Source organism: Antechinus flavipes, chromosome 1 (assembly GCF_016432865.1).
Source record: "Antechinus flavipes isolate AdamAnt ecotype Samford, QLD, Australia chromosome 1, AdamAnt_v2, whole genome shotgun sequence".
In the NCBI taxonomy this organism is placed as follows: domain Eukaryota; kingdom Metazoa; phylum Chordata; class Mammalia; order Dasyuromorphia; family Dasyuridae; genus Antechinus; species Antechinus flavipes.
Genome location: NC_067398.1, coordinates 658928125 through 658953962, shown reverse-complemented (window position 1 = coordinate 658953962; position 25838 = coordinate 658928125). Strand labels below are relative to the sequence as shown.

Below are 25838 nucleotides of genomic sequence, written 5' to 3'. Positions count from 1 at the left end.
CAGGCATTTTTCCATGGAGCCTTGGTGAGCAAGTCCGAACAGGGCTGTGTGTTAGGGCAATTCCTGATCCCAGATCTGGCAAGGACCCGGGCCCGGGGCCAGGGGGGCCCCGTCCCAGCGCCAGGGATACCATCCGGCTCTCATCTCCTATCTCGACTGGGAGCTGTCGGTCCTCTGGCCCCGGAGCCGGCCCCCACTGCAGCCCCTCAGATCGGCTCTGAGGCTCCTCTCTGCTTTGGGCCTCGGTTTCTCCATCTGAGGGGGCCGGACGGGCGGTCTCTGAGCCCCCTCCTCATGCATGTGAGCACCCTGGTTCCCCGGAGCCTCTCAGCGCAGGTTTCTGTCCTGCCTCCCTAAGTTCCTGAAGCCCAGAGCATCGGGTCTGGGCTCCTCGACCTTGAACTCAAAGCCCTTCTCCTGGTCCAGCTCGGAACCACCGGATGGGAAGAATCTCGGTGTATTTCCCAGCCCCCCATGTTACAGATGAGGAAGGGGCTCCGGGGAGGGGAAGGGCCTTGAGAGGCAGGGGCAGTGCCAAGGCAGAAGCCAGGCCGCCAGCCCAAGGCCCCGGCCTTCTCTACTCCTGCCCTCAGCCCGGGCCGGGCCACGGCCCCCTCCCAGGCCCGCTAAGGCTGCACCCCTCCCCACCGGGGGCCGTCTCCCCTTCCTCTTCCTTATCCTTCAAGGCCTGGCTTACGTCCCCCGCCCCTCCCCCTGCCCAATCCCTCCCTGATCATCCCAGCCCCTGGAGAGCTCCTCGTGCTCCCGGCTCTCCTGCACTTAGCGGGGCTCTGAGGGCCTCCTGGGCCGGGACTGGTCTCGGGTTTCCTGGACTCAGGCTTCCCGGGGTCTCGGGCTTCTGGGTCTCAGGCTTCCCGGGGTCTCGGGCTTCCCCCACTAAGTGCTGCTGCCCACATGTCTTGCAGGAGGCCAATGTCCCGCGGCGACTGACAATGAAGCTATGGAAGGTGGCGGCCCTGATCTCGGTGCTCTGCAGCTCCATGCTCTCGGTCTGGGTGTTCAGGGAGCTGGCCAGCAGGGACCGAAGACTTGGACCTGGTGCTCGAGCCTCGCTGCGCAGGTCTGCTCGGGCCTTGGACCCCCGCTGGGCCCTCATCTCACAGTGTAAGGCTCTCCCTCTCTGGACCTGGTCCCAGCCCTCTCTCCCCTTCTGTCTCCCCCTCAGTTCTTCTGTCTCTTGTTCTGTCTCTGCAATCTCTCCCTTCACTCTTTCTCTCACTGTGGCTCTGTCTCTCTCTCTTTATTTCTCTGTCTCTCTTTCTCCATCTCTCTGTTTCTGTCTCTCTGTCTCTGTCTCTCTCTCTGTCTCTCTTTGTCTCTCTCTCTCTCTCTTTGTCTTTCTGTCTCTCTTTGTCTCTCTCTCTCTCTCTCTGTCTCTCTGTCTCTTTGTCTCTCTCTCTCTCTCTGTCTCTGTCTGTCTCTGTCTGTCTCTCTGTCCCTCCTCTGTCTCTGTCTCTCTGCAGTCTCTCTCTCTCTCTGTCTCTCTGTCTCTTTGTCTCTCTCTCTCTCTCTGTCTCTGTCTGTCTCTGTCTGTCTCTCTGTCCCTCCTCTGTCTCTGTCTCTCTGCAGTCTCTCTCTCTCTCTGTCTCTCTTTGTCTCTCTCTCTCTCTTGTCTCTCTCTCTCTCTCTCTGTCTCTCTGTCTCTTTGTCTCTCTCTCTCTCTCTGTCTCTGTCTGTCTCTGTCTGTCTCTCTGTCCCTCCTCTGTCTCTGTCTCTCTGCAGTCTCTCTCTCTCTCTGTCTCTCTGTCTCTTTGTCTCTCTCTCTCTCTCTGTCTCTGTCTGTCTCTGTCTGTCTCTCTGTCCCTCCTCTGTCTCTGTCTCTCTCTGCAGTCTCTCTCTCTCTCTGTCTCTCTTTGTCTCTCTCTCTCTCTTTGTCTCTCTCTCTCTCTTTGTCTCTCTCTCTCTCTCTCTGTCTCTGTCTCTGTCTGTCTCTCTGTCCCTCCTCTGTCTCTGTCTCTCTGCAGTCTCTCTCTCTCTGTCTCTCTTTCTCTCTCTCTCTCTGTCTCTTTGTCTCTCTCTCTGTCTCTTTGTCTCTCTCTGTCTCTCTGTCTCTGTCTCTGTCTGTCTCTCTGTCCCTCCTCTGTCTCTGTCTCTCTGCAGTCTCTCTCTGTCTCTGTCTCTCTTTCTCTCTCTCTGTCTCTTTGTCTCTCTCTCTCTCTCTCTGTCTCTGTCTGTCTCTGTCTGTCTCTCTGTCCCTCCTCTGTCTCGGTCTCTCTGCAGTCTCTCCTTTCTCTGTCTCTCTCTCCCCCTTTACTTTCTCTCTCTGTCTATCTCTCTTTGTCTCTCTCTGTCTCTCTGTCTCTCTCTGTCTCTCTGTCTCTCTGTCCCTCCTCTGTCTCGGTCTCTCTGCAGTCTCTCCTTTCTCTGTCTCTCTCTCCCCCTTTACTTTCTCTCTCCCTTTATGTCCCCTCTTGGTCCCACAGACATCTCTTATTGCCCCTCCTGCTCTCTGCCCCGCAGCCCCCTCAGCCCTTCACTAGTCTGTCCCGCGCCCGGCTGGGAGCCTGGCGAGGATGGCCCAGGTGGCCGGTGGCCCCTCTCCGGGGACCTTGGGCTGGCGGCGCTGGCACTGACTGCTCCAGGCCTGGGGGCCCGCCCTGACCCTTGCCCTCGGCCCCGGCCGCTCTTTCTCACATCCGCACAGGCCCTTCTTTGTGCCTCAGGGCGGAGACAGGCCTTGCGTGTGGCTGGGAGATGTGACTGAGACAGGATCTTGAAGGTCCCTTCCAGGCCCCAGCCCTGTGGCTCTAATGGGCTTGCCGGCGTTTCCCTGGGGCTGCAGAGGTTCCCTGGGCTGGGGGGCCTGGCGGGAGCCTCACGCTGGCTGGGCAGAGCACGGTCCGGCCCTGGCCTCCCTCTGCCCCGGACAAACCAAGTCTCTACTGTGCGAGCGCTACACAAGCTGCGCCGAGACCACATTGGCTGCTAAGCGAAGGCTAAAAAGTAGCTGAAACCCAAGATTTATGCATCCCCTTCCACAGGCCTGGGAGCTGGCCGGTCCCCAAGGCCTTTCCCTCTACCTCCCGGCACCGCCACCCTAAGACCTGACCCAATGTCAATAACTCCCCCCCCCCAGCCCCTGCCCCGCCCCGCCCCCTCCCCGGCGCCAGGCTCCGTTCCCCACAGTCCGTGGCCCCGTGCCCGGCCCTGAGCCCAAACCGGGGGAATAAAAGCATCTCACACACACAGATCTTCCCAGAGATAGGGGCGACGTTCTCAAGGAGAATAGGAAGGATCTCAGAGCCACAGATCCGGCTGGAAGGTCACGCGGAGAGATGGAGACAGACACACAGACAGACCGATAGACAGAGCCCCGCACTCCCCGGGGCGCGCAGCCACCCGCCTGTGTCCCCCCGAGGAACAGTCAGCCCCGGGTGCCGGGAACGGGGCTGGGGCCCAAGGCAAGGAAAGGGCTTACGCTCTAACGGGCAGGCAGCGGGGGGATCATCCTGGGACAGGCAGAGTCCCACGGCAGGAGCCCTCGGAGGCCTGCGGAAGGCGAGCGTCCGACTAGGTCCTGCAGGGAACTCGGGCTCCCCTCAGTGCCGGCCCCGTGGCCTTTCTCAGGGTCTCCTCGGGGTGTGACCCCCAGGCGGCCCCAGCCCCGGGGTTCGGGAAACCGTCCCTGCTCCTAGCCTGGGAGACCCCGGGGAATGGGGAGGGCCGCCGGGCGTGGCCCTGCCCGCTTTCTCTGTGCCCGAGGCCTTCCTGGCGGCGGGATGGGAAGCTTCTGGACCCCTACCTAAAATAAAGCGCAGAGGGCCGCAAACTGAAGTAGTTATTGAAATACTTTTAAAAAGATCCCGGGATCCAGTTAAAAAGCCCCCGATCTCAGCCCGATTCCCCTGGAGGCTGGGCAGGGATGGCGTGGCCTGGGCCTTTGGGCCGACTTTCGGTCCAGGTGCCCCCGCCTCGGGAGGCCGCTGCTGGCCTGTAGCCGTTCTGCGCTCCGGGCCCCGAGAAGGGGAAGTCTCCGGGTTCCCGGGAGGGCCGGCCCTGCGGGGGTCACTTCTGTCAGCAGTCCCAGGAACGGCAGCTGGGCACACCAGGGCGCACGGGTTCCAGGCCGCGCCACGGGCGGGGTGGGGGGCACAGGGACGCACGTGCTCAGACAGGCGTGTGTGCGGAGAACGTGCACCGGAGCTTGGGGGGGCAGGTGCACATGCGTCCTCCCCGTGAGCACTCGCCCCCTCGCCCGGCCGGTGTAGACGAGTGTCTGTGCTCCCAGAGGACACAACGGTGCTCCTGTGTACGTAGGTGCGGTGCCATCTGCTTTGCCCACGCTGCCCTTTCACATGAAACAATCAAGCTTTATTGCATTCACAATTGACAAACAGGAGGGAGCCGCAGAGGCAGCCGCACTTCCTTCCCCGCCGCAGGCGGGAGCTTGGAAAAGCCTTCACGGGCTGCGGCTCCCACAGGGAACGACATTTACACCGCGGGCAGGGGGCCAAGGGCCGGAGGGGCCCCAGGCGGAGCCTTGGAGAGCTGCCCCAGAGACCAGGCAGGGCCGGGGCCTCCTCCTCCCGGAGCCTCCGAGCCCTTCCCCACCGGGGACCACCTGCCCCTCCCCCAGGACTTCTCGTCCCCCCCACCCCGGGGCCGCCCTGTGCAGGCCAGGAAGGTGACGGGGAGACCTAGGACTTAGACAAAAGGCCTCAGGGCGCAGGACTGGGCTACAGCCCGAAGTGGGGGAGCCCCAGAGGCCCCTTCCTGCCGCAGCCACACGTCCGCTCACACTTTAGGCAGTGACAGGTGTGTTTATAAACCAACGGCCACAGATTCAGAATTCCTCTGAGAGGCCCCGGCCAGTTCCCCGGGGGCCCCACGGCGGGACACACAAGAGGAGGGGCTGGGTGACCCCCTCTGCCCCTCCCTCGCCCCCGGGACAGTCAGGTACCCCCGCGCTGTGTGCCCCGGGGAATTAAAGAGATGCTGGCAGAGAATCGTCCAAGAGCTGAGGAGGTGCCATTCCTGGCACGGCCCGTCTCTGAAGGAGCCGGGCTTCCTCCCCTCGGCCAGGACACTGCCTCCTTCGTCCCCCTCTCCCCTGCCCTGCCTCTCTTTCCCTCTAAGGAACATCTAGGATCCTGCTCCCTGGCCGGAGGCTCGGGGAAGCCGCCATATGTAACTCCCGAGAGTCCCGTGTAGAGGGAAGAGGAGGGAAGAAGGGGGAAGAGAGGGAGCACATTAGATGTAATTTTGGTGGAGACCACTCCCCTCTTTTAGCTTCAGTTTAAGCATCTATTGAAGGGGACACTGAACTCGCAGACCCCAGTGGTTCCCCACTGACCCCAGCGGTTCCTCTCTGACCCCAGTGGTTCTTCTCTGACCCCAGTGGTTCCCCTCTGACCCCAGTGATTCCTCTCTGACCCCAGCGGTTCCTCTCTGACCCCAGCGGTTCCCCTCTGACCCCAGTGGTTCCTCTCTGACCCCAGCAGTTCCCCTCTGACCCCAGCGGTTCCTCTCTGACTCCAGTGGTTCCCCTCTGACCCCAGTGGTTCCCCTCTGACTCCAGTGGTTCCCCTCTGACCCCAGTGGTTCCCCTCTGACCCCAGCGGTTCCCCTCTGACCCCAGCGGTTCCTCTCTGACCCCAGTGGTTCCCTTCTGACCCCAGTGGTTCCCCTCTGACCCCAGCGGTTCCTCTCTGACCCCAGCGGTTCCCCTCTGACCCCAGTGGTTCCCCTCTGACCTCAGTGGTTCCCCTCTCTCTAGGATTCTGTGCCTAACTCTGTGGTCTGAGCTTCTGGTGGCGCAATGGCTAGAACACCAGGCTTGGAGTCGGAAAGTCCACATCCCAGCCCTACAGTAGGAGCCCGGGCGAGACATTTAACTGAGCCTCATTTCTTCAGCTTTAAAGTGGCTGTAATATTGTCTGTGGCCTGCCTCCTGGAGGGGGGATGAGGGGGAGAGGGACCGAGAGACAAATGAGAGAAAGCCTATGAAGCATTCTGCACCCCCAAATTACTGTATAAATGTCGACTATCATTCCAGCGTCTTGCATTTAACAAACGTCTGGATAAATTGTTCCCTCTCTGGGACTCTGTTTCCTGAGGGAAAGCTGAATTAGACAGTCACCAGGGTCCCTTCCAGCTCTGATTGTCAGTGGCGCCAAGTGACAAAAGAAAGGTGATAGTGGAAGACAGAGATATCTGAGACAAAGAGACCGACGGACGCAAACTAATGAGAAACCAAAAGGAACGAGGATGGAGAGAGACTCCACGCAGGAGTCCTTTAAAAAACAATAATAATATTTTGTTCCATTTTATTTTTTTCAATCAACAACTATGTCTTTTCTCTCCCTCCCCTTTCCCTGCTCCCACTGAAAAATTAAGGGAAAAAACCTTGTAGCACATAAGAATAGCCCAGCTAAACAAATGTGTAATGTGTGTGTATATATATATATATATACACACAATATATATACATTCTCCATCTGAACCTCTCATTTTCTTTGCAATCCTATGCATTTTATTCCATACATTTGAAACATTCTGAGCTTCCTGACTGCCCGCGGGGTCCAGACTAAGTACCCCTGTTTTGCATTAGATGCTGCCCAGGATTAGCCTCCACTCAGAGCCTCTGTGGGCCTTTTCTCTGTACTTTTCCCTAACCCAGCCGTGGACCTGACAGGGTCCGGCTGCCCCAGACTCTCCCATCCCAGAGCAGACACCTGGGGCCCCCACTGGGTTTTCTATTCCTCCCTTTGAAGTCCAGGTGTGGCCCCTGCTGCCTCTGGCGGGAGGAGAGTCTCCCTAATCCTAGGATTTCCTCTCTGAGCCACAAAGGACGAACAGGGCTGGGTTCCAGCTCCTGTCCTTGTGCTCCACCAGTAAATCTTAATTGTCTGGGATCCCTGGGTGGAAAAAGCAGGCTTGGGCAGGGCAGAATGGGAGCTCTAAGCCTGGGTGGCCCTCTGTGTGGTGAGGACTTCAGCGCAGAAACCACCAGATGCCCAGGAGGAGTAACTTACAGAGGAACCTAACTTGTCTTAGGAAGTCTGGGAAGTGAGGAGTTTGCCCTTGAGGGCTTCTAAGTTCCCTAAGGTCTCACCAATCACATCACTCCCTTAGGGCTCATCGGTGCTGAAAAGGAACTTCGATTCCATCTAGTCCAACTCTTTCACTTTACAGATGGGGAAACAGGCACAGAGGATTTGCCCAGTGTCGTACGGCCAGTCGGTGGCAGGACTAGAACTAGAATCCAGCACTTAGGACTAGAACACTTCCCATTACAGAGAAGGTTAGGGCTGCAGGGAGTCTCGGGGTTCATCTGTTCTGCCCCCCCCCTCCCTCCTGGACTTACAGGGAAGGAAAGGGACTGCGCCTTCCGGGCCTTGGTGCCCCATCCCTTCCCTGCTCTCCCTGGGGCAGGACTCGGCAGTGGCTAAGGGTCCCAAGGACCAGTAAGTGAGCATAGGTGTGGACCCGGGGGTTCATTATCCCGGGAGGGGTGCTGGCTCCTGACTGGCTGAGGCCAGTGTGTCCAGGCAGCCCGGACTTTTCCAGCTGACCCAGAAATCTCGCCCTTGCTGAGCCACTGGGCAGTTGTTCTGCTGCCCCGTCTCTGAAACAGGTTGCAAGGGAGGAGAAACGCAGCTGATGGAGGGTCAGATGCGAACCAGCTGGGTCCCACAGATGCGAGGGCTCCAGGCCCAGAGGACATTCCTCAGGGATAGAACTGCTGGAAATAAGACAGACAGCTGGCAGAGACGGCTCCCAAGGGGTGGCAACCCCCACTGGGCCTGCCACGGCCGGCGGCCACCGTCTGGGCTTGGTCCTGGCTAGACAGGGCGCTCCACTAGGACCAGACTCAACAAGGCAGTGGAGCGAAGGAGCCTTGGACTTGCCCCCAGACAGCCAGGGTTGGAAGGCTTTGCTAATCTGTGTCATGTTGGGAAATCCTCTTCCCAACCTCAAACCTCAGTTTCCTCATCTGTAAATGAGATGGTGGCGCTGGACAGTCTTTGTGACCAGCAAGAGGCGATATATTAATTACCTCGGGAGGATCCGGGCCTTGCATTTACCCAAGGGACCTGGCTTCTAGTTCCTGCTCCCATCCTAGAACTGTGACCTCAGGCAAATGTCTGGACCGCTCCAAACCTCAACATTTCCTTGTCTGCAAAATGAAGAAGGGGGTAAGAGTAAATAATCAGCAAGGCTTCTTCAATTCCAAGCCTGGTATTGCACCAAAACATGTTTCTCTGTAACATCTATGCACGGTCCCCAAAAATGAGACTCAGAGACGGAGAGGGAGGGAGGGAGAAAAGGGAAAAGAGAAGGAGGAATGAAGGAAAAAAGGAAAGTAGAACGAAGGAGGGAAGAATGTAGGAAGGAAAGAAAGGAGGAATGAAGGCTGGAAGGGGGAAGAAGGGATGCAGGGAGGAAAGAAGGGAAGGATGAAGGAAGGAAAGGAAAGGAGAAAGAAAAAAAAAAGGGATGATGGAAGGAAGAAGGGAAAGAAGGAAACATTAAGTACCTACTATGTGCTAAGCACTGTACTGTCCTTTACAAATAATATCTCATTTAATCTGCACAACCTTGGAGGTAGGTTCCCATTATTATTATTATTCCCATTTCATAGTTGAGAAAAGTGACAGAGGCAAGGTGACTTGCCAGGGTCACACAGCCACTAAGCATCCCTCCAAACCCAGGTCTCCCAACTCTAGCTCCAGCATTTATTTTTTATTTATTTTTGCTTTATGAATCATGTTCGGAGAGAAAAATCAGAGCAAAGAGAAAAATCATGAGAGAGATTAAAACAAGACCAAAAGAAAAAAAGCCCCCCAAAAGAAATGACCTCAGCTTGTGTTGATTACCATTCGCTCTCCTCAGTTCTTTTCTGGAGGCAGATGGCACTTCCTGTCCGGGTTCGGGCTTTCTTGGCCGAACCACTGAGAAGAACCAGTCCGTCACGGCGCCTTCTCACTGTTACTGTGCCCTGTGTATTCCCGGTTCCGCTTAGTTTGCTCAGCGTCAGTTCATGGGAACCCTTCCAGCCTTTCTGAAGTCGGCGTGTTCACCGTTGTTATAGAACAATGATGTCCCCGGGCTGTGTGGTCCCGGGCAAGTCCCTTACCCCGGCTGCCTCAGCGTTAGCTCGGGTCCCAGCGCTTGCCCAGCCGCCCCGCTCCTTTCCGGGTTCTCGGCGCCCGCACTAACCCGTCTCCGTCTCCCCCTGCAGACCGGGCCCTGTTTGAGAGCTACACGGAAGGGGAGCTCCAGGAGCTGATCGCGGCGCTGGTGGAGCGCTCGGGCCCGGCGGGGCACTCCGGCGGGCACGCGCTGCCCTTTCCGGGCCCGGCGGGGGCCCGGCGGAAGCGGGCCCGGCTCCGCCACCAGCCGTGCGGCCTGCGGGAGCTGGAGGTCAGCGTCAGCGAGCTCGGCCTGGGCTACGTGTCGGACGAGACCATCCTTTTCCGGTACTGCAGCGGCACCTGCGAGGCGGCGGCCCGGATCTACGACCTGGGGCTGCGCCGGCTGCGGCAGCAGCGCCGCGTGCGCAAGGAGAAGATCCGGGCCCGGCCCTGCTGCCGGCCCCTGGCCTATGAGGAGGAAGTCTCGTTCCTGGACTCCCGGAACCGCTACCACACGGTCAGCGAGCTCTCGGCCAAGGAGTGCGGGTGCGTGTGAGAGCCCCGGGCCTGCGTTGTCTACCTCACCGGGGGCGCCGGGAGGCCCCGCGGGGCCCAGGGGACCGCCCAACCTTGCCAGCCAACCCTGCTGAAGAGCTGTCGCTCGGAACCCAGGCCGCGGGAAGCTCCTCAGGAAGCCGACCGGACACTCTGGGCCCCGGGGGTCAGGGCGAGGCGGGAGGGCTCCCGGCCCCCTGAGACAGACGGAGGACGCCCGGGCTCGCGTCCCAGCAGCCAAAGGACTCTGGCAAACGGCGGTGGCCCTTCCAGGCCTGATTGTATATACTTCCCTGAGTAACTGACTGACCTTGTACAGGAAATTATATTCTATATATGTGAATCTCGCAATATCTATATCTATATAAAATATCAGTGGCCACTTCTGTCCGCCTCCTTCTAGCCTCCGGAGCCTATTGAGAGGGAGCCCGCGCTGTTGGACAGGAGGGGAAGGTTGACTTCCTGTGGGGCCCAACCGCGGCAGCAGGCTGGGAAACTCTCGGCCGAGCCGCCTTCCCTTCCCCCGCCCCGGCTCAGTTCTGTAAGCCTCTCCCGTGACCTAACCAAAGCCTGGAAGTGGGATGGCTGGGGTAGTTTCCATGGCTATCATGAGGGAATGGGATGGAAGGAGGAAGACAGGGAAGTGCTGTGGCTTAGGGCTAGTTTTCCTTAGTGATAAGGAGGCAGGATAATTAAGATAGAAATAAGGTAGAATAGATATAGAAAGGAAAGGGGAACTGGAGTAATTTCCATTGGGTAGATAAGTGGTAGCCCCGATGGAGTTAGAGTTTGTAGTGGGGACATAAGGAAGTAGGAAGAGCAGGTTAAAGTTTTCATTGGGATAATAAGGTGGTGGGATGGTTTCCAACCAGGTTCCTCTCCCTTCACCCACTAACTGTCACATCCAAACGGGGCTCTGGGACCCAAGGCCAGCCCCCACCCCCAGCCTTCCCTCAGCAAGCCCAAGCCCAGACCAGGGAGGCAATGACAGAGGCTCCCAATGAGTGGTGGGGGGTGGCTAGTTGGTTTCTCGGAGTCCCAGGTTCCCCTGGGGCTGGAGCCGGTTCAGTGGTTTGGAGTCACCCACTCTCCCTTTGAGGCCGCCCCCCCCCACATTCACCTTCTGCCCCTGAACACTCTCCGTGCCCCGAGGCCGAGGCCCCAGGGAGGGGGTACCAGGTCTGTGTGCTGGGCCAGACACAAGTGCTTAGGGCACCTGGGAGCCCAGTCATAGGACATGGGGCTTAAAGTTGGAGGCGGCCTTCGGGTCCGGCTGCCCCGGAGGGCCAGGGAGGACCAGACGTTCGCTGCAGATCTGGGGACTGGGAGGAGAACTGGTTTTTCTGTGTTTGAAGCACGGGGCGGTTTCCTGGCCCAGACTCTGGCATTGTCAGCCCCCGGTTTGGAGCTGAAGCCTCGAGCCGGGATCCCACCTTGGGTCTCCCCAATTCCAGGTCCCAGTGGGGGCCCGCTCTCCTGCCTCAGTGCTCAGGGAAGATGTCGGCCAGGCGAGTCTGAGGGAGCGGCCGGGTGCCAGAGGGCGAGGATGATTTGCCCAGTTTGCACAGGCCACTGAGGGCTTTGGTTTCCCAGCTTCCAGACCTTTCAGTTAGCACCCTGCCCCACCCTAGCACTTTCCTCCCCTCCTCTCAGCCCCCAAAGAAATTCCAAATCATCCATCTCCTTTCTTGGGCTAAAAATACCTCCTTTCTCCCTGCAGGGCCTGGGGGAGAGTGTTTGGGCCCCAGAGTGCCCGGCCCAGGGTGGGCCAAAGCTGGTGGTGGCGCCTGGCTAAATGGAAGCCCTTCCCCCGCTGGGCCCGGGCCCTGGGGCTGAGCAAGGGGGTGGAGGGGACAGGACATTTATGAGTGTTCCCAGATAGAAGGGCCCAGGTTTTATTTCTGTGCTGTTGTTGTCCCGATTCTTGACAGTCCCAGGCCCCCGGGGGGTATCAGATTTCTGGACTGCTGGCAAAACCCAATCCATATTCCCATGGCACAGGAGACGGGCCTGATCCCACGGCCCAGAGCCTGGAGTAGGAGGGAGACAGGGCCCCGGGGGCGGGGGGGATGTGCAGCCTAAGAAAGCAGGGCTCCTGGGCCCGGCAGCTGGGGACCCAACGGGCCTAGAGCAAGCCTGTGCCTGGGCTGGGGAGACTGTCCCCTTGCGGCGGCTGCAAGCCTCCCCTGCACTGGCATTGTCTGCCTCTGTACAAGCTCACTTAGCTTGGAAGGGCGCTGGAGGCAGACCAGGAGAAAGGGGTTGCCTGTGGGACACCGGGCCTGGCCTCCCTGGGGTCTCAGGAGTCGGGCCAGGCGTCTTCCAAGCTTTCCAGCTCTCAGGCTGCAGACCCGGATCTCCCTCCTGACACCAGCTGGTGCCCTTGGGAGCCTCTGCTTCCTCCTCTGTGAACTGGAGGGCCAGTCTAGAGGACCCCTGACCCCTTTCTGCTCAATCTTGCGATTGTTTTTAGGTGCACTGACAGAAGCATGGCTTCCAGAAGTACAGAGCCACTGAACGCAGTCCTGGCCCGGCCACAGACTCTTTTCTTCAGTGGGGGTTGACTCTTTGTGATCCCAGCCCTGACATTGTGTTCTAAGGGCCCTTCAAGCTGTGACATTGTGTTCTAAGGGCCCTCTCAGCTCTGACCTCCCGGGTTCTAAGGGCCCTCCCAGCTCTGACCTCCCGGGTTCTAAGGGCCCTCCCAGCTCTGACCTCCCGGGTTCTAAGGGCCCTCTCAGCTCTGACCTCCCGGGTTCTAAGGGCCCTCCCAGCTCTGACATCTTGTGTTCTAAGGGCCCTCCCAGCTCTGACATCCTGGGTTCTAAGGGCCCTCCCAGCTCTGACCTCCCGGGTTCTAAGGGCCCTCCCAGCTCTGACATCTTGTGTTCTAAGAGCCCTCCCAGCTCTGACATCCTGGGTTCTAAGGGCCCTCCCAGCTCTGACCTCCCGGGTTCTAAGGGCCCTCCCAGCTCTGACATCTTGTGTTCTAAGAGCCCTCCCAGCTCTGACATCCTGGGTTCTAAGGGCCCTCCCAGCTCTGACATCCTGGGTTCTAAGGGCCCTCCCAGCTCTGACCTCCCGGGTTCTAAGGGCCCTCCCAGCTCTGACCTCCCGGGTTCTAAGGGCCCTCCCAGCTCTGACATCTTGTGTTCTAAGAGCCCTCCCAGCTCTGACATCCTGGGTTCTAAGGGCCCTCCCAGCTCTGAGAGCCGAAGTTCTGTGTCCTGAGGTCCCTCGTAACTTTGTCATTCTATATTCCAAAGCCCCTCCTAGCTCTAGCATTCTGTGTTCTAAGAGCCCTTCAAGTTCTGATATTCTGTGTTCTACCTGCAAATATCCCTTCCAATTCTGACATTCTATGACTTGTTGAACTCCTCCTGTGGGGAAAGAGGGGAAACTCAGGGTGAACATTGCTGGTAAGGGCCAGGGAGGCAAGTTCTTGGAGAGGCAGTGGGGGACCCACCCCTCAGACAGGCCCACCAGGGTGGTCTGCTGTGGGAAGCCCTCCCTGTGAGCTTGGCTGGGAAGGTCCATTCCCTCCGGTCCTCAAGCCTGAGGTCTGAATCTGCAGGGGTTGTGGTCAAGCTGTGGTTTAAAACTGGGGTTCTCAGGAACCTCCTTCTGCTGATTCTGCAGAGGTCTCAGCCACTGGAGGGAGAGGAGAGGGTTCTGGGGTGAGCCTGGGAGCCCAGGCCCTGTTAGAAAAGCCCAAAGTGGGGAGTCGGATGTGTGTAGGGGTGAACAGGAGGCCCCACATTCTGAGCCCCAGCCCACATGGCAGTCAAGGGGAAACCGTGGCCCTGGGTCGGAGCATCTCCAGAACATGGGAAAGGTTTCCCTGTGGGCCCTCCCATATCCTGACTTCAGCGGGCCTAGAGGCCCCCGGATGTATGGGCGGTGGGGATCCTAGTTCATCTAGCAAACCCCTGTCTCCACCCCACTCCCCCATCCCAGGCTCTGGTCCTGAGAAAGCCAGCGAGGAAACACAAAGAGAAATAGATGAAACACCAAAAAAATGTATAAAGAAATAGATATATTCAGTCAACAAACACTTAACAAGTGCTCGTGCTTAGACATGGATGTAGCCACACAGACATAATATATACACGTAAAGACTTACACAAATACACAGACACACTCAGCAATGCAGAGAGACATACAGACACATACAGACAGAGATGGAGACAGATATTCTTTGGTGCTCTCTGATCCTGGTCCCTAGAATTCGGCCCTGGTCTGCCTCCCTTCCTTCCCACTCCTGCTCCCCTCATCCCTGCTGGGGTTCCCATATGTCACCCCTTTATGGGCTCTGAAGCATGACAGCAGTTTCAGGGTGCCCGTCCCCTTCCTGCTTCCAGAACACCCAAGGTTGGTCTGGAAGTCATTACCAACTTCCAGAACACCAAGAAAGGTGCCCCCCTCACCCCCTGAGCCTTGAAGCGGGCTCCCTGCTCTGCATGGACTTTTATAGTCCCCATCTCTGTCCACTTGCTCTTTTCTCCCATGGGGTCAAATTCTAATCAGAATTTTTCTCTCCTAGTACAACTTCCAACAGTTTGAAGCCAGGAAATGCTAATTTGTGAGCGTTAGGAATGCTCAGAGGTAGGGACTGCTCTCCCCACTCCCCATCTCCTGCCTGGAGGTCTTCAGGAAGATAAAATGACTGCGGGTTGGGTATGTTATGGGGGGAGGGGAATGCCTTTTGGGGTATGGGATAGACTAGATTATCTATGAATTTTCTTCCCATATTACTATTTCTATTGATTGACAATAATAGCTTCTGATAGTCTTTTCTCCCAAAGTGATTTCTCCCAATACTCAGTCAAGAGACATTTATAAACAGGCAGACTGGGAATAAGGAGGTTTCCTCATCATCTTATTCAATAACCCTTTATTTAACATCTACGTGGCAGGCGCCGAGCTCAGACAGTTCCAGCTTACTAGAGCAGAGAACTGAATTTGCAGTCACAGGACATGGGTTTGAATTACTTTTCTGGAACTTTGTACCTTGTCACCTTAGGCAAGTGATTTCATCTCTCTGGTCCACAGGATCCCCTCTTGTCAAAAGATAGAGGTGGAGTAGAGACTCCCCGGGATCTATGATTTTATTCCAGAGAGTTTTCCCTGATTACAGAGAAAGGAACCTTCAGCTCACACTTGGATCTCAGCGGAACCAATGTAAACTGGGTCTTAGTTTCCTAGTTTGTAAAGTGTGGATCCCATAAGGTTAGGGGATTAATCAAGGGCTAATTCAAGTCAAAAAGGATAATTAAGTGCCTACTGTGGACCTGGGCATTGTGCTAGTCACTGAGGATGCAAAAGAAGGCAAAACTAATGCTGCTAATGGAGGAAACAACATGCAAACAACATGTGCAAATTAACTGGAGGCAGAATCAAAGAGAAGGGGCCTGGGAAAGACTGCTTCTAGAAGGTAGGACTTTAATAGAGGTTTGAGGAAGCCAGGAGGTAGAGATGAAGAGGGAGAATTCCAGGCGTGAGAGACAGCCACGTCCCTGGGTAGGGAGGAAAGCATGAATGGACTGGGAAGTAGGAAAGTGGAAAGGGATGAGAAAGCCGAAGAGAAGGTTCTCTCTTTGGTCCTGGAGGAACAGGGGGCCATTAGAGCTTTCTAAGAGGGAAAGGACATGATCAGGCTTTTAAGAACACTGAGGCTGAATGGAGGATAAGTTGGAGAGAAGAGAGACTTGAGGCAGAGAGATCCACCTGAAGGCTCTTGTAATGCCATCATCCCGAGGACCACTTGTCCTTAAGGCCCAACCTGGACTCCCCCAGTCTCTCACCATCCCCCAAAACCAAGTGTTCACCAAGGCCTGCGTCTCCATTCTCTGCACCTCTCGAATCCGCCCCTTCCCTTTCCGGACACTGGGGCTGGCCCTCCTCACCTGGACAGCTGTGGGCATCCAGTGGCCTCCAGGATCAAATACAAAAGGCTGTCTGACATTCCCAGTCCTCCTTAACCTAGGCCCTCTTCTTACACCTCTTCTTCTATTTTTGAGCCAGGACACCGATCTCCTGGGTTCCATAAACAAGACCCTGCATCGCTCCGCTCAGGCTCTTCCCCAAGCCAGGAATGCTCTTCCTTCTCCTCTCTGCCTCCTGGCTTCCCTCGGGGTCCATCTTCAATCTCTCTTAAGCCTAGTGCCTTTTCTTGTCAATGGTTTCCTATTAATCCTGTGTATAGTTTGTTTCTCTATATATGTCTGCTTGTTAGCACTGGCACATAGTAAGTGCTTAGTAAATGTTGATTGATCTCCCTTATTTGACTGGGAACTCCTTAAGGGCAGAGCCATTTTTTGCCCTTCTTTGTAACCCCAGCCCTTAGCACAGAGACTGCCATACAGTAGAGATTTAGCAAATCTGTACTGACTAAATGATCCAATAAGGAGAGGAGAAAGGCCTAGTCTGTGAACCTGGAAGGCCGGAAGCTGTTGGCACCTCAAAAGCAATAGGGAAATTAGGAAGAGGGAAGAGTTTTGGGGAAAAGAAAATGAGTTCAGTTCTGGCCATGCTGAGCTTGAGACGCCTACAGTCTATTCAGTTCAAGATAACCAACTGACATTTGGAGATGTGAGTCTTGCTGTTCCTGTGTACAATGTATTCTTGGTTCTGCTGGAACTCCCTTGGGATCACCGGTGGCCAAGGTCACTAGTGAGAAACAGCAAAGGTCACTTTTGATGTCTCTGAGAGTCATGGAGAGGAGAATCTCAAGTCTCAAGAGTAGGATAAGCCACAGATCATGAGAGGCAAATGTCACCAAAGGTCATTAGTGGGAGATGTCATCGATGGAAAGATCCCTATGGGAGATGCCTCTGAAGGTCATGAGTGGGAGACATTACTGTGGTGGTCACCAGTGGGAATGTGACCCAACCTCGCCACTGGAAGGACATTACAAAAGGACGTCATCACTCGAAATATCCAGGGGGAGAGGAGGCCCCTAGGAAGGCAGTGTGCCATCCCGCCTCTTTTGAACATCAGCTCCCTTACCGCCACTAGAGGACCCGAGGGCTCTGATAGGAAGGGTGCCCCTCAGGAGAACCACTTGGACAGTGCCGGCAGGGTCCGGTACGTGGGGGGCTCCAGGAGGATCCGGCACGCCTTGCAGAATTCCTGGAACCAGCCAGCCCTCGTTACCACCTCCAGGTGCTTCCGCCACTGGAAGTATGACAAGTAGTGCTTCTCATCTGCATCCAGCTTCTTCAGGTAGGCGGCCAGTTCCTGGGGGCGCTTGAAGTCACTCACATGGATAAAGGCATCGGGCGGCAGGAAGCGCTCGTAGTTGGGCCTCGGCGGGCCGTACACTACGGGGACGGCCCAGGACTGCAGCGCATTCTGCCAAAGCTTCTCTGTGATGTAGTCCTGGTGCTGAGAGTTCTCAAAGGCCAGGTAGAACTTGTACATGGAGAGAACTCTCTGCTGATTTTTGACTGGTAATGGCAGATGATATCTCCCATAGACGTCCACAGGCAGGTAGGGCTGTAGCCTCCGGAAGTACTTTACCCGTGTGGAGTCTTCGTTCCAGTTACTCACCACCCAGGCCACCAGCTTGGTTTTGGGAAAGGGAGGTCGAGTTAAGGAGCCATTCTCCCGCTCCTGCCGTGGTCTGAGCCAGCCATAAGGGATGAAGATGTCCGAGTCGGTGCGATAGGTCATGGTCAGGTTGAAGAGGCCATCCATGGCAGCTAGGTTATCTAAGTGGCTGGGTGACTCCAGGCTGAGCCAGACCCATCGCTGGCCAGGGGGCCGGGGTTCGGGGGGCAGCTGCTCAGAGGGCATGAGACTCACTTCCCGATGGTGGATGATGACCGCATGTGCCCGCTCATACCAAGTGCGGTTCAGTGTGATTTGGCAGTTTGCCTCCCTGGCCCAGGGGCCCAAGCAACGGAGTCCTTGAAGGGAGTAGAACTCATTAAAAGGCCATGTCCACAGCAGGATAGTGAACACTGGGGTGACAGGTGGTGCGACCTGCTTAGGGGGGCAATAGTTCTGCATGGACTGAGGGAGCAGGTACCAATAAGAAAGGAGGCTCAGGGTAAACAACAGTTGCAAAAGCAGGAACAGGAAAAGCTGGAAATAGAAGTATTTTTTTTTGAAAGATGAGGTGGTCTCAGCCTTCATGGAGCAGCTGGTACTGGAAAAAAGTAGGGAAGAATGGGGCTGTTAAGCCAGTCAGTGACTGAGTAAGCATCCATCCTCCCCTTTTCCTCCCATTTTCCCTTATTCTCTTACTTCATATTTCCTGCCAGTTCCTTATTCCTCCAACTTCTACCTCGCATCTCTCACTATCCATCATCTCACAAAATCTTAGACTTGTAAGAGACTCTGAGGCCATCCAGTCCAATCCCTTCCTAACTGAGAATACCGTGCGTATCATTTCAGAAAAAAATAACCATTCAGCCCTGACTTGAGGATTTCCAGAGATTGGGAAATTCATTATCTCCCAAGGTCATCCATTCCACTTTTGCTTAACTCTAACTTTGTACTTCTTTTTCACAAGCCTAGATCTACTTCTAGGTACCTTCCAGCCTTTGCTCCAAGTTCTCCCCTCTAAGCCAAGGCTGAAAAGATCCAGTCCCTCCCAAATGATAGCTCTTCACATATTTGAAGATAGATGATTTTGCGCACTCCCAGGTTCCTCCAACCTATGCCCAGATGGCAGGCATCCTCCTCTGGCTGGTGGAGGGCTGCTTGCCATGCCCAAGACTACTCAGGTGGTCCAAGCAAATGACTCACACGGGAAGGATGTGAACCACTATAGGTGCAGAACCCAGATCTGATTGTTTGCCATCTCCAGAAGGGGAAAGGGGGAAACTCAAAACTGTTTTTAAAAATGGTTAAAAAGCCCAAATTGTTTTAATTATCTAATTGGGGGGAAAATAAGATTTTATATATATTAAAGTGATCTGACAACTCTGAGGTATCACTACACACTTCTCAGGTTGGATACGATGACAGGAAAAGATGGTAAATGTTGGAGGGGATGTGGGAAAACTGGGACACTGATGCATTGTTGGTAGAGTTGTGAACCCATCCAACCAGAATAAGTCAGTTTTTGATTCTACTCTACTGGGTCTGTATGCCAAAGAAATCACAAAAAAGGGAAAAGAACCTCTATGTGCAAATATATTTGCTGCAGCCCTTTTTTGTGGTGGCGAGGAACAGGAAACCGAGTGGCTGCCCATCAGTTGGGGAATGGCTGAATAAGTTCTGGTATAGGAATGTGATGGAATATTATTGTTCTGTAAGAAATGACCAGAGGGAGGATTTCAGAGCGGCCTGGAGAGACTTACAGGAACTGATGCTGAGTGAAATGAGCAGGACCAGGAGAGCATTATACAAGGAAACAGTAAGATTATACGACAATCAGTTCTGACGGACGTGGCTCTTTTCAACAATGAGGTGATTCCAGGCATTTCCCGTAGACTTGTGATGGAGAGAGCCCTTCACATCCAGAGAGAGAACTAAGGAGACCGAATGTGCATCACAATATAGTATTTTCAACTTTTGTTGCTTTTGTTTTCTTTCTCATTTTTTCCCTTTTTTTATATGACTTTCCTTGTGTAATGTGATAAATGTAGAAATATGTACAGAAGAATTGCACATGTTTAACATTTTTTTAAAAAGTAGTCTGAGGGGGATCCTATCGCTACTCTGCTCCCGCCATCTTGGACGCCTCCCCCGCCCTCAAAAAAAAAAAAAAAAAAAGTGCTGCTGAGGATCCCACGGGCTTTAAAGGTTGCCCCTTCCACTGGCCAACAAAGCCTCCGCACCCTGCCCACGCCTCTCCCTTCTCCCCCTCCCCTTAAAAAGCACCTACTTCTGAGGAGAACACATCACCACGTGCAGATCTCCCCAGACAGATGATTGAGGACCCACCGAGTTGAGAGGGAGGACTTCCTTTCCAGACAGGAAGTAGGGGAGGGCCAGACCCCGCCCTGCTCTCCACCCTCCCTCTGATTGGCTGGCCGGTCTCAGCCTGCGTGGCAGGGGCGGGGTTGGGGGAAGAAATACCCATCTTTGGTTCATGTTCCCTCTAGCCTTTGCCCTCCACCCACCCCCCACCCCCGGATCCCTGAGGAACTTTCATGAAAATTCAAAGGTTCTGAGGTTCCGAGAGCCCAAAGGATCAGAGATTAAAGTTCTAAGTGTCTACATTTCTAAGAGTCTAAACTTCTAAGTGTAAGTTCTAAGATTCTAAAGTTCTGAGAGCCTGAAGTTCTAAGCGTAAGGTTCTAAGAATCTAAAGTTCTGAGAGCCTGAAGTTCTAAGTGTAAGGTTCTAAGAATATAAAGTTCTAAGAGGCTAAAGTTCTGAGAGCCTGAAGTTCTAAGTGTAAGGTTCTAAGAATCTAAAGTTCTAAGAGTCTAAAGTTCTGAGAGCCTGAAGTTCTAAGTGTAAGGTTCTAAGAATATAAAGTTCTAAGAGGCTAAAGTTCTGAGAGCCTGAAGTTCTAAGTGTAAGGGTCTAAGAATCTAAAGTTCTAAGAGTCTAAAGTTCTGAGAGCCTGAAGTTCTAAGTGTAGGGTTCTAAGGATCTAAAGTTCTAAGAGTCTAAAGTTCTGAGAGCCTGAAGTTCTAAGTGTAAGGTTCTAAGAATCTAAAGTTCTAAGAGGCTAAAGTTCTGAGAGCCTGAAGTTCTAAGTGTAAGGTTCTAAGAATATAAAGTTCTGATAGTCTATAGTCTAAAGTTCTAAGAGTGTATAAAGTTCTAAGAGTCTAAAATTCTAAATGTAAGGTTCTAAGAGTCTATAAAGTTCTGAGAGTTTTGAGTTCTAAGTGTAAGGTTCTAAGACTCTAAAGTTCTGATAGTCTATAGTCTAAAGTTCTAAGAGTGTAAAGTTCTGATAGTCTGAAGTTCTAAGAGTCTAAAGTTCTGAGAGCCTAAAGTTCTAAGTGTAAGGTTCTAAGAGTCTAAAGTTCTGATAATCTATAGTCTAAAGTTCAAAGAGTTTAAAGTTCTGATAGTCTAAGAGTATAAAGTTCTGAGAGTTTAAAGTTCTAATTGTAAGGTTTTAAGAGTCTAAAGTTCTAAGTGTAAAGTTCTGAGTCTATAAAGTTCTGAGAGTCTAAAGTTCTAAGAATGTAAAGTTCTGAGAGTCTAAAGTTCTAAGTGTAAGGTTTTAAGAGTCTATAAAGTTCTGAGAGTCTAAAATTCTAAGAGTGTAAAGTTCTGAGAGTCTAAAGTTCTAAGTGTAAGATTCTAAGACTCTAAAATTCTGATAGTCTATAGTCTAAAGTTCTAAGAGTCTAAAGTTCTAAGTGTAAGGTTTTAAGAGTATAAAGTTCTGAGAGTCTAAAATTCTAAGAGTGTAAAGTTCTGAGAGTCTAAAGTTCTAAGTGTAAGGTTTTAAGAGTATAAAGTTCTGAGAGTCTAAAATTCTAAGAGTGTGAAGTTCTGAGAGTTTAAAGTTCTAAGAGTGTAAAGTTCTGAGAGTTTAAAGTTCTAAGAGTGCAAAGTTCTGAGAGTAAAGATCTGATCGATCTAAGAGTCTACGAGTGTCTAAGTTCTAAAGTTCTGCATATCTCTAAGTCTAAAGTTCTAAGAGTCCTTGAAAGACTAAGGATCTAAAGTTCTGAATCTATGAGAGTCTAAAGTCTCAGCATCCATGATAATATGAGTCTAAAACTCTAAGTGTATAATATTCAATTAGTCAGTCATTGAACAGTCATTAAGACCAGCTTTGTGCCAAGCAGGGTATCTAGGTGGCACAATAGATAAAGTGCTAAATCTGGAGTCAAGAAAACTACTGTTCAAAACCCAAACTCACTAGCTGTGTGACCGTGAGCAAGTCACTTAACCCTCTTTGCCTCAGTTTCCTATCTTAAAGTGAGCTGAAGCAAACCACCTTTGCCAAGAAACCCTCAAATGTGGGTCCACAAAACATTCAGATACAACTGAAAACAACAAATGTGCCAGACATTGTGCTATCCATTAGGGACGTAAAGGAAGGCAAAGACTGCCCCTGCTCTCAAGGAGCTCCTAGGCTGATGGAAGAGACAACAAGCAAACAATTATACAAGTGGTCAGTCAGTCAGTAAACATTTATTAAGCACCTACTATGTGCCATTACAGTTTTCTGTCCTGAGAATAGTAAGAAAAGCAAAAAAATATTGTCTACTCTCAAAGACCTTACAGTTTTGTTGGGAGGAAGGTGATGATACATAGATAGATAGATAGATAGATAGAAAGAAGGATTGATGGATGATGGACAGATGGATGGATAGACAATAGATAAATAGAAAATAATAATAGCAAACATTTTAATAAAGATTTACTGTGTGCCAGCCACTGTGCTAAGCACTCTACAAACATCAAATTTTTTACAAAGTTTAATTTGAGGTTTTTTTGGTTATATTTTACATTTTACCCTTCCGTCTTTCCTCCCTCACTCCCTTGTACTAGAGAAGGCACCAATAAATGTAGCTATAGATGTGTATATATATATATATATATATATGTGTGTGTGTGTGTGTGTGTGTGTGTGTGTGTGTGTGTGTGTGTGTATATATATATATATATATATATATATATGTAAAACCATAATATGCACACTTCTATTTATCAGTTTTTTATAGAGATGCTATATAGGCCCTTTGTAATCAATTTGAATATTTATAATACTCAGAATAGCTTTTAGACTCATATATTTTCATGGAGGCTTAGAACTTTAGACTCTCATAGACACTCAACACCTCATAGACTCTTTTCTTGGTTCTAAGATCTCATTTGATATTGATAATGACCCTGAGAAGTAGATGCCATTAATATCACTATTTTGCAGATGAAGAAACTGAGGCAAATAGAGGTTTAAGCAACTTGCCCAAACACATCTAGCTAGTATCAATCTGGATTTGAACTCAGGTCTTCCTACTTGCAAGTTTAGAGCTCTATTCTAGATGGTGGGGGGCGAAAATCACATAGCTAGTAGAAGTTTACAGCTGGATTTTAATTCAAATTCAGGACTTGAGACTCATAACCCTATCCCTATGCCACCTAGTGTGAAAGGTTCTTTGGACCTAAGATTCTAAGATTCTGGAATCATAGATCCTTAGGGATTAAATTTGAAACCCACAATTTACTTTCTGCCTAGAAAGATGATGGACTCCAAATGTAGTAAGAGACATGTATGCATGTATTTTTATATATTTAAAAAATTTTAATAGTATTTTAATTTTTCTAATTACATGTAAAGACAATGTTTAAAATTCATTTAAAAATTTTTTGAGTTCCAAATTTTCTCCTTCCCTCTTTCCCTTCCCCCTCCCTAAAAAAATAAGAATTTCAAATCGGTTATATATGTGCAATCATGTCAACCATATTTCTAGATTACTAAGAGTTCTATAACTTTAGAATTGATTGCATAATATGGGAGACACTGGTACAAGACTGCCCAGCATCATGTGCCCTCCTCAGAGAAGGTGCTATGCTCTATGAGCAAAGCAGAATTGAAATAACTCAAAAAAAAAAAAAAAACACAAGATGTGCAAAGTTAGAGACTCCATCCCAAACGTTCACATGTACTATTAGTGCAGAATCCATAGTAGAGCATTCCACACTCATTTTGGTCTGATCAGTCACAGTCAGACATATTGTAACTTGACTCCAACATAGTGATGTCATTTCCATATTAGTCATATTGTGAAAGAAGAAACAAACCAAAAGGGAAAAAAATGATAAAAAATAAAGTGAAAATAGTATGTTTCAATCTGCATTCAAATTCCATCAACTCTTTTTTTGGATGTGGATAAGCATTTTCCATCTTGAGTCCTTTGGAATTGTTTTAGGTCATTGTATTGCTGAGAAAAGCTGAGTTATTTATAATTGATCATCGTTCAATGTTGTTTTCCTGGTTCTGCTCACTTCACTCAGTATTAGTTCATGTCAATTTTTCTAGGTTTTTCTGAAATCCATCTGTTCAATATTTCTTCTAGCACAACAGTATTCCATTACATTAATATACTACAACTTGTTCAGTCATTCCCCAATCAATGAGCATCCTCTTAATTTCCAGTTCTTTGCTACCATAAAAAGATTATGCATGCATTTTTGAAATGACCAGGGAATTTGTTTTGCTGAGCTATGCATATTTTAAGAGGGCTTTATTTTTCATTTGTTGTTTGTTTTTGCTAAATGTGTTAAAGGAGGCTATAGTAAGAGGAAGAGATAACAAATGTGTGTAAAAATGAATGAATGAACAAGTACATAAATGTATTAATAAAAAGATAAAGATCAATAGATGAGTAGATGAACAAAGCAACTAATGAATGAATAAAAGACTTATAGTTTTAGGACTTTGGGATCAATAACTCTTAGAACCTCTTGCTATTCCTCCCATGATAGACTCCATCTCTTGATTCTAGGCACTTTCATTGGCTGTCCCCCATCCCTGGAATGCTCTCCTCTATCATTTCTTTTCTGCTTCCTGGCTTCCATGGCTTTTTTCAAGTTTCCACTTAAATCCTTCTTTCTGTAGGAGTCTTTCTTTCTCCTTAAAGCTAGTACCTTCCCTCTGAGAGTACCTCTAATTTATCTAACTCATAGAGTTAGAATTATAGATGCTTAAATTCTTAAAATTCTTGGAACCTTAGATTATACTGATAGACTTATTAGACTTATAGACTAATAAAACTTCAGCCTTGCAGACTCTTAGGACCTTTGGAATCTTACATTCTTAGAACCTTAGACTTAAGGGCTCTTAGGATCTTTATTAAGCTTTAGGATCTTATCATTTTACATTCCTAGCACCTTACACATATAGACTCTTGATACTCTAAATTTATAGATTCTTAGTCAATAAATCAATTAACATTTGTTGAATTCCTACTTTGTGTCAGGGACTGTGCTAAGATACAAAGAGAAGCAAAAAGCAGTCCCTGTCTTCAAGGAACTTTCAAGCTAATGGAGGAGAGACAACATGCAAACAAATATATGTAATGCAAGTTATACACAAGATAAACAGGAAATAACAGAGAAAGGGCATTAGAATTAAAAAAAGATAGGGAAAGTAAAAGATGAGATTTTAGTTGGGATTTAACTGAAGCCAGGGAAGTCATTAGGTGGAGTTGAGGAGGCAGAACATACCAGTCATGTGAGACAGCCAGAGAGATTGCCTAAAGCCTAGAAATGGAGTGTTTTGTTCCTGGAACAGTCAAAAGACCAGTGTCACTAGATTGAAGAGTATATATCAGGGAATCGGGTGTAAGGAAACTGGAAAGGTAGGAGGGGTTAGATTCTGAAGGGCATTAAATGCCAAGCAAAACATTTTGTATTTGATCCTGGAGGCACACACTGGAATGTGTGGGAGTGGGGTGGGGTAGGGAAGGGAAGGAATGACATGGTCAGACCTGGGCTTTAGGAAAATTACTTTGGCAGGTAACTAAAATTGGGAGAGACTTGCGGCAGACAGACCCACCAGCAAGCTACTGCACAGCAAGCCAATGCATCCAAGGATGCATTGTAGGGGACCTGTATTAGAGGGGGGTCAGTGGCAGAGGAGGGAAGACATGTATGTGAGACATGTTGGGGTGAGAATTTCATGGTGACCCCTAGGCTTTGAGCCTCAGGGACTGGGAGAATGGTGTTGTTCTCTATAGTAATAGGAAAACTAGGAGATGGGGAAGATTGAGGGGGAAAGATAATAAATTCTGTTTCGAACATAACAAGTTGAAGTTGTCTACTGAACATCTATTAGAAATGTCTGAAAGACATTAGGAGGTGAGAGACTGGAGATCAACAGAGATTGGGACAATATAAATTGATTTGAGAATCTTTGGCATTGGAGATGGTAATTAAATCCATGGAAGCTGATCACCAAGGGAGGTCATATAGAGGGAGGAGAAAAGAGGGCCCAGGACAGAACACTGGGAGGGAGGTTAGAAAGTGTCATCTGGAGGAGGATACACCAGAGGAGACAAGAGGAGTGGTCAGAGAGGTAGAAGGAGAACCAGGAGAGGAGTTCTGTGAAAATCTAGAGCGAACAGAGTATAAAGGAAGAGAGAATAAGCAACAGGGTCAAAGGCTGCGGAGAGGTCAAAAATGAGGATGGAGAAATGGCCTTTGGATTTGGCAACTTCCAGATCATTGCTAACTTTGGAGAGAGTAGTGTTGGTGGAAGGATAAGGTCAGCAGCTGTAGTGTAGGGATTTAATTACAAAGGACAGAAGA

The 25838-nt window shown here is 51.0% G+C and overlaps 2 protein-coding genes across 2 annotated transcripts in view; one reads left to right on the top strand and one right to left on the bottom strand.

Annotated features, from left to right (window-relative positions):
• NRTN (neurturin) overlaps positions 1 to 10039 on the top strand; it is a 35595-nt gene extending 25556 nt beyond the window's left edge. Inside the window, exons 2-3 of the mRNA XM_051971794.1 lie at positions 927 to 1125; positions 9206 to 10039. Of these exons, the coding sequence (XP_051827754.1) occupies positions 954 to 1125; positions 9206 to 9654 (621 nt within the window). The 5' untranslated portion in view covers positions 927 to 953 and the 3' untranslated portion in view covers positions 9655 to 10039. The remainder of the gene's footprint in view (positions 1 to 926; positions 1126 to 9205) is intronic.
• Positions 10040 to 16703: 6664 nt separating this feature from the next.
• On the bottom strand, positions 16704 to 19731 carry FUT6 (fucosyltransferase 6). The gene has a single exon (XM_051966578.1). It carries the CDS (start codon positions 17790 to 17792, stop codon positions 16704 to 16706), a length of 1089 nt encoding a protein of 362 aa, XP_051822538.1. The 5' UTR covers positions 17793 to 19731.
• Positions 19732 to 25838: the final 6107 nt, after the last annotated feature.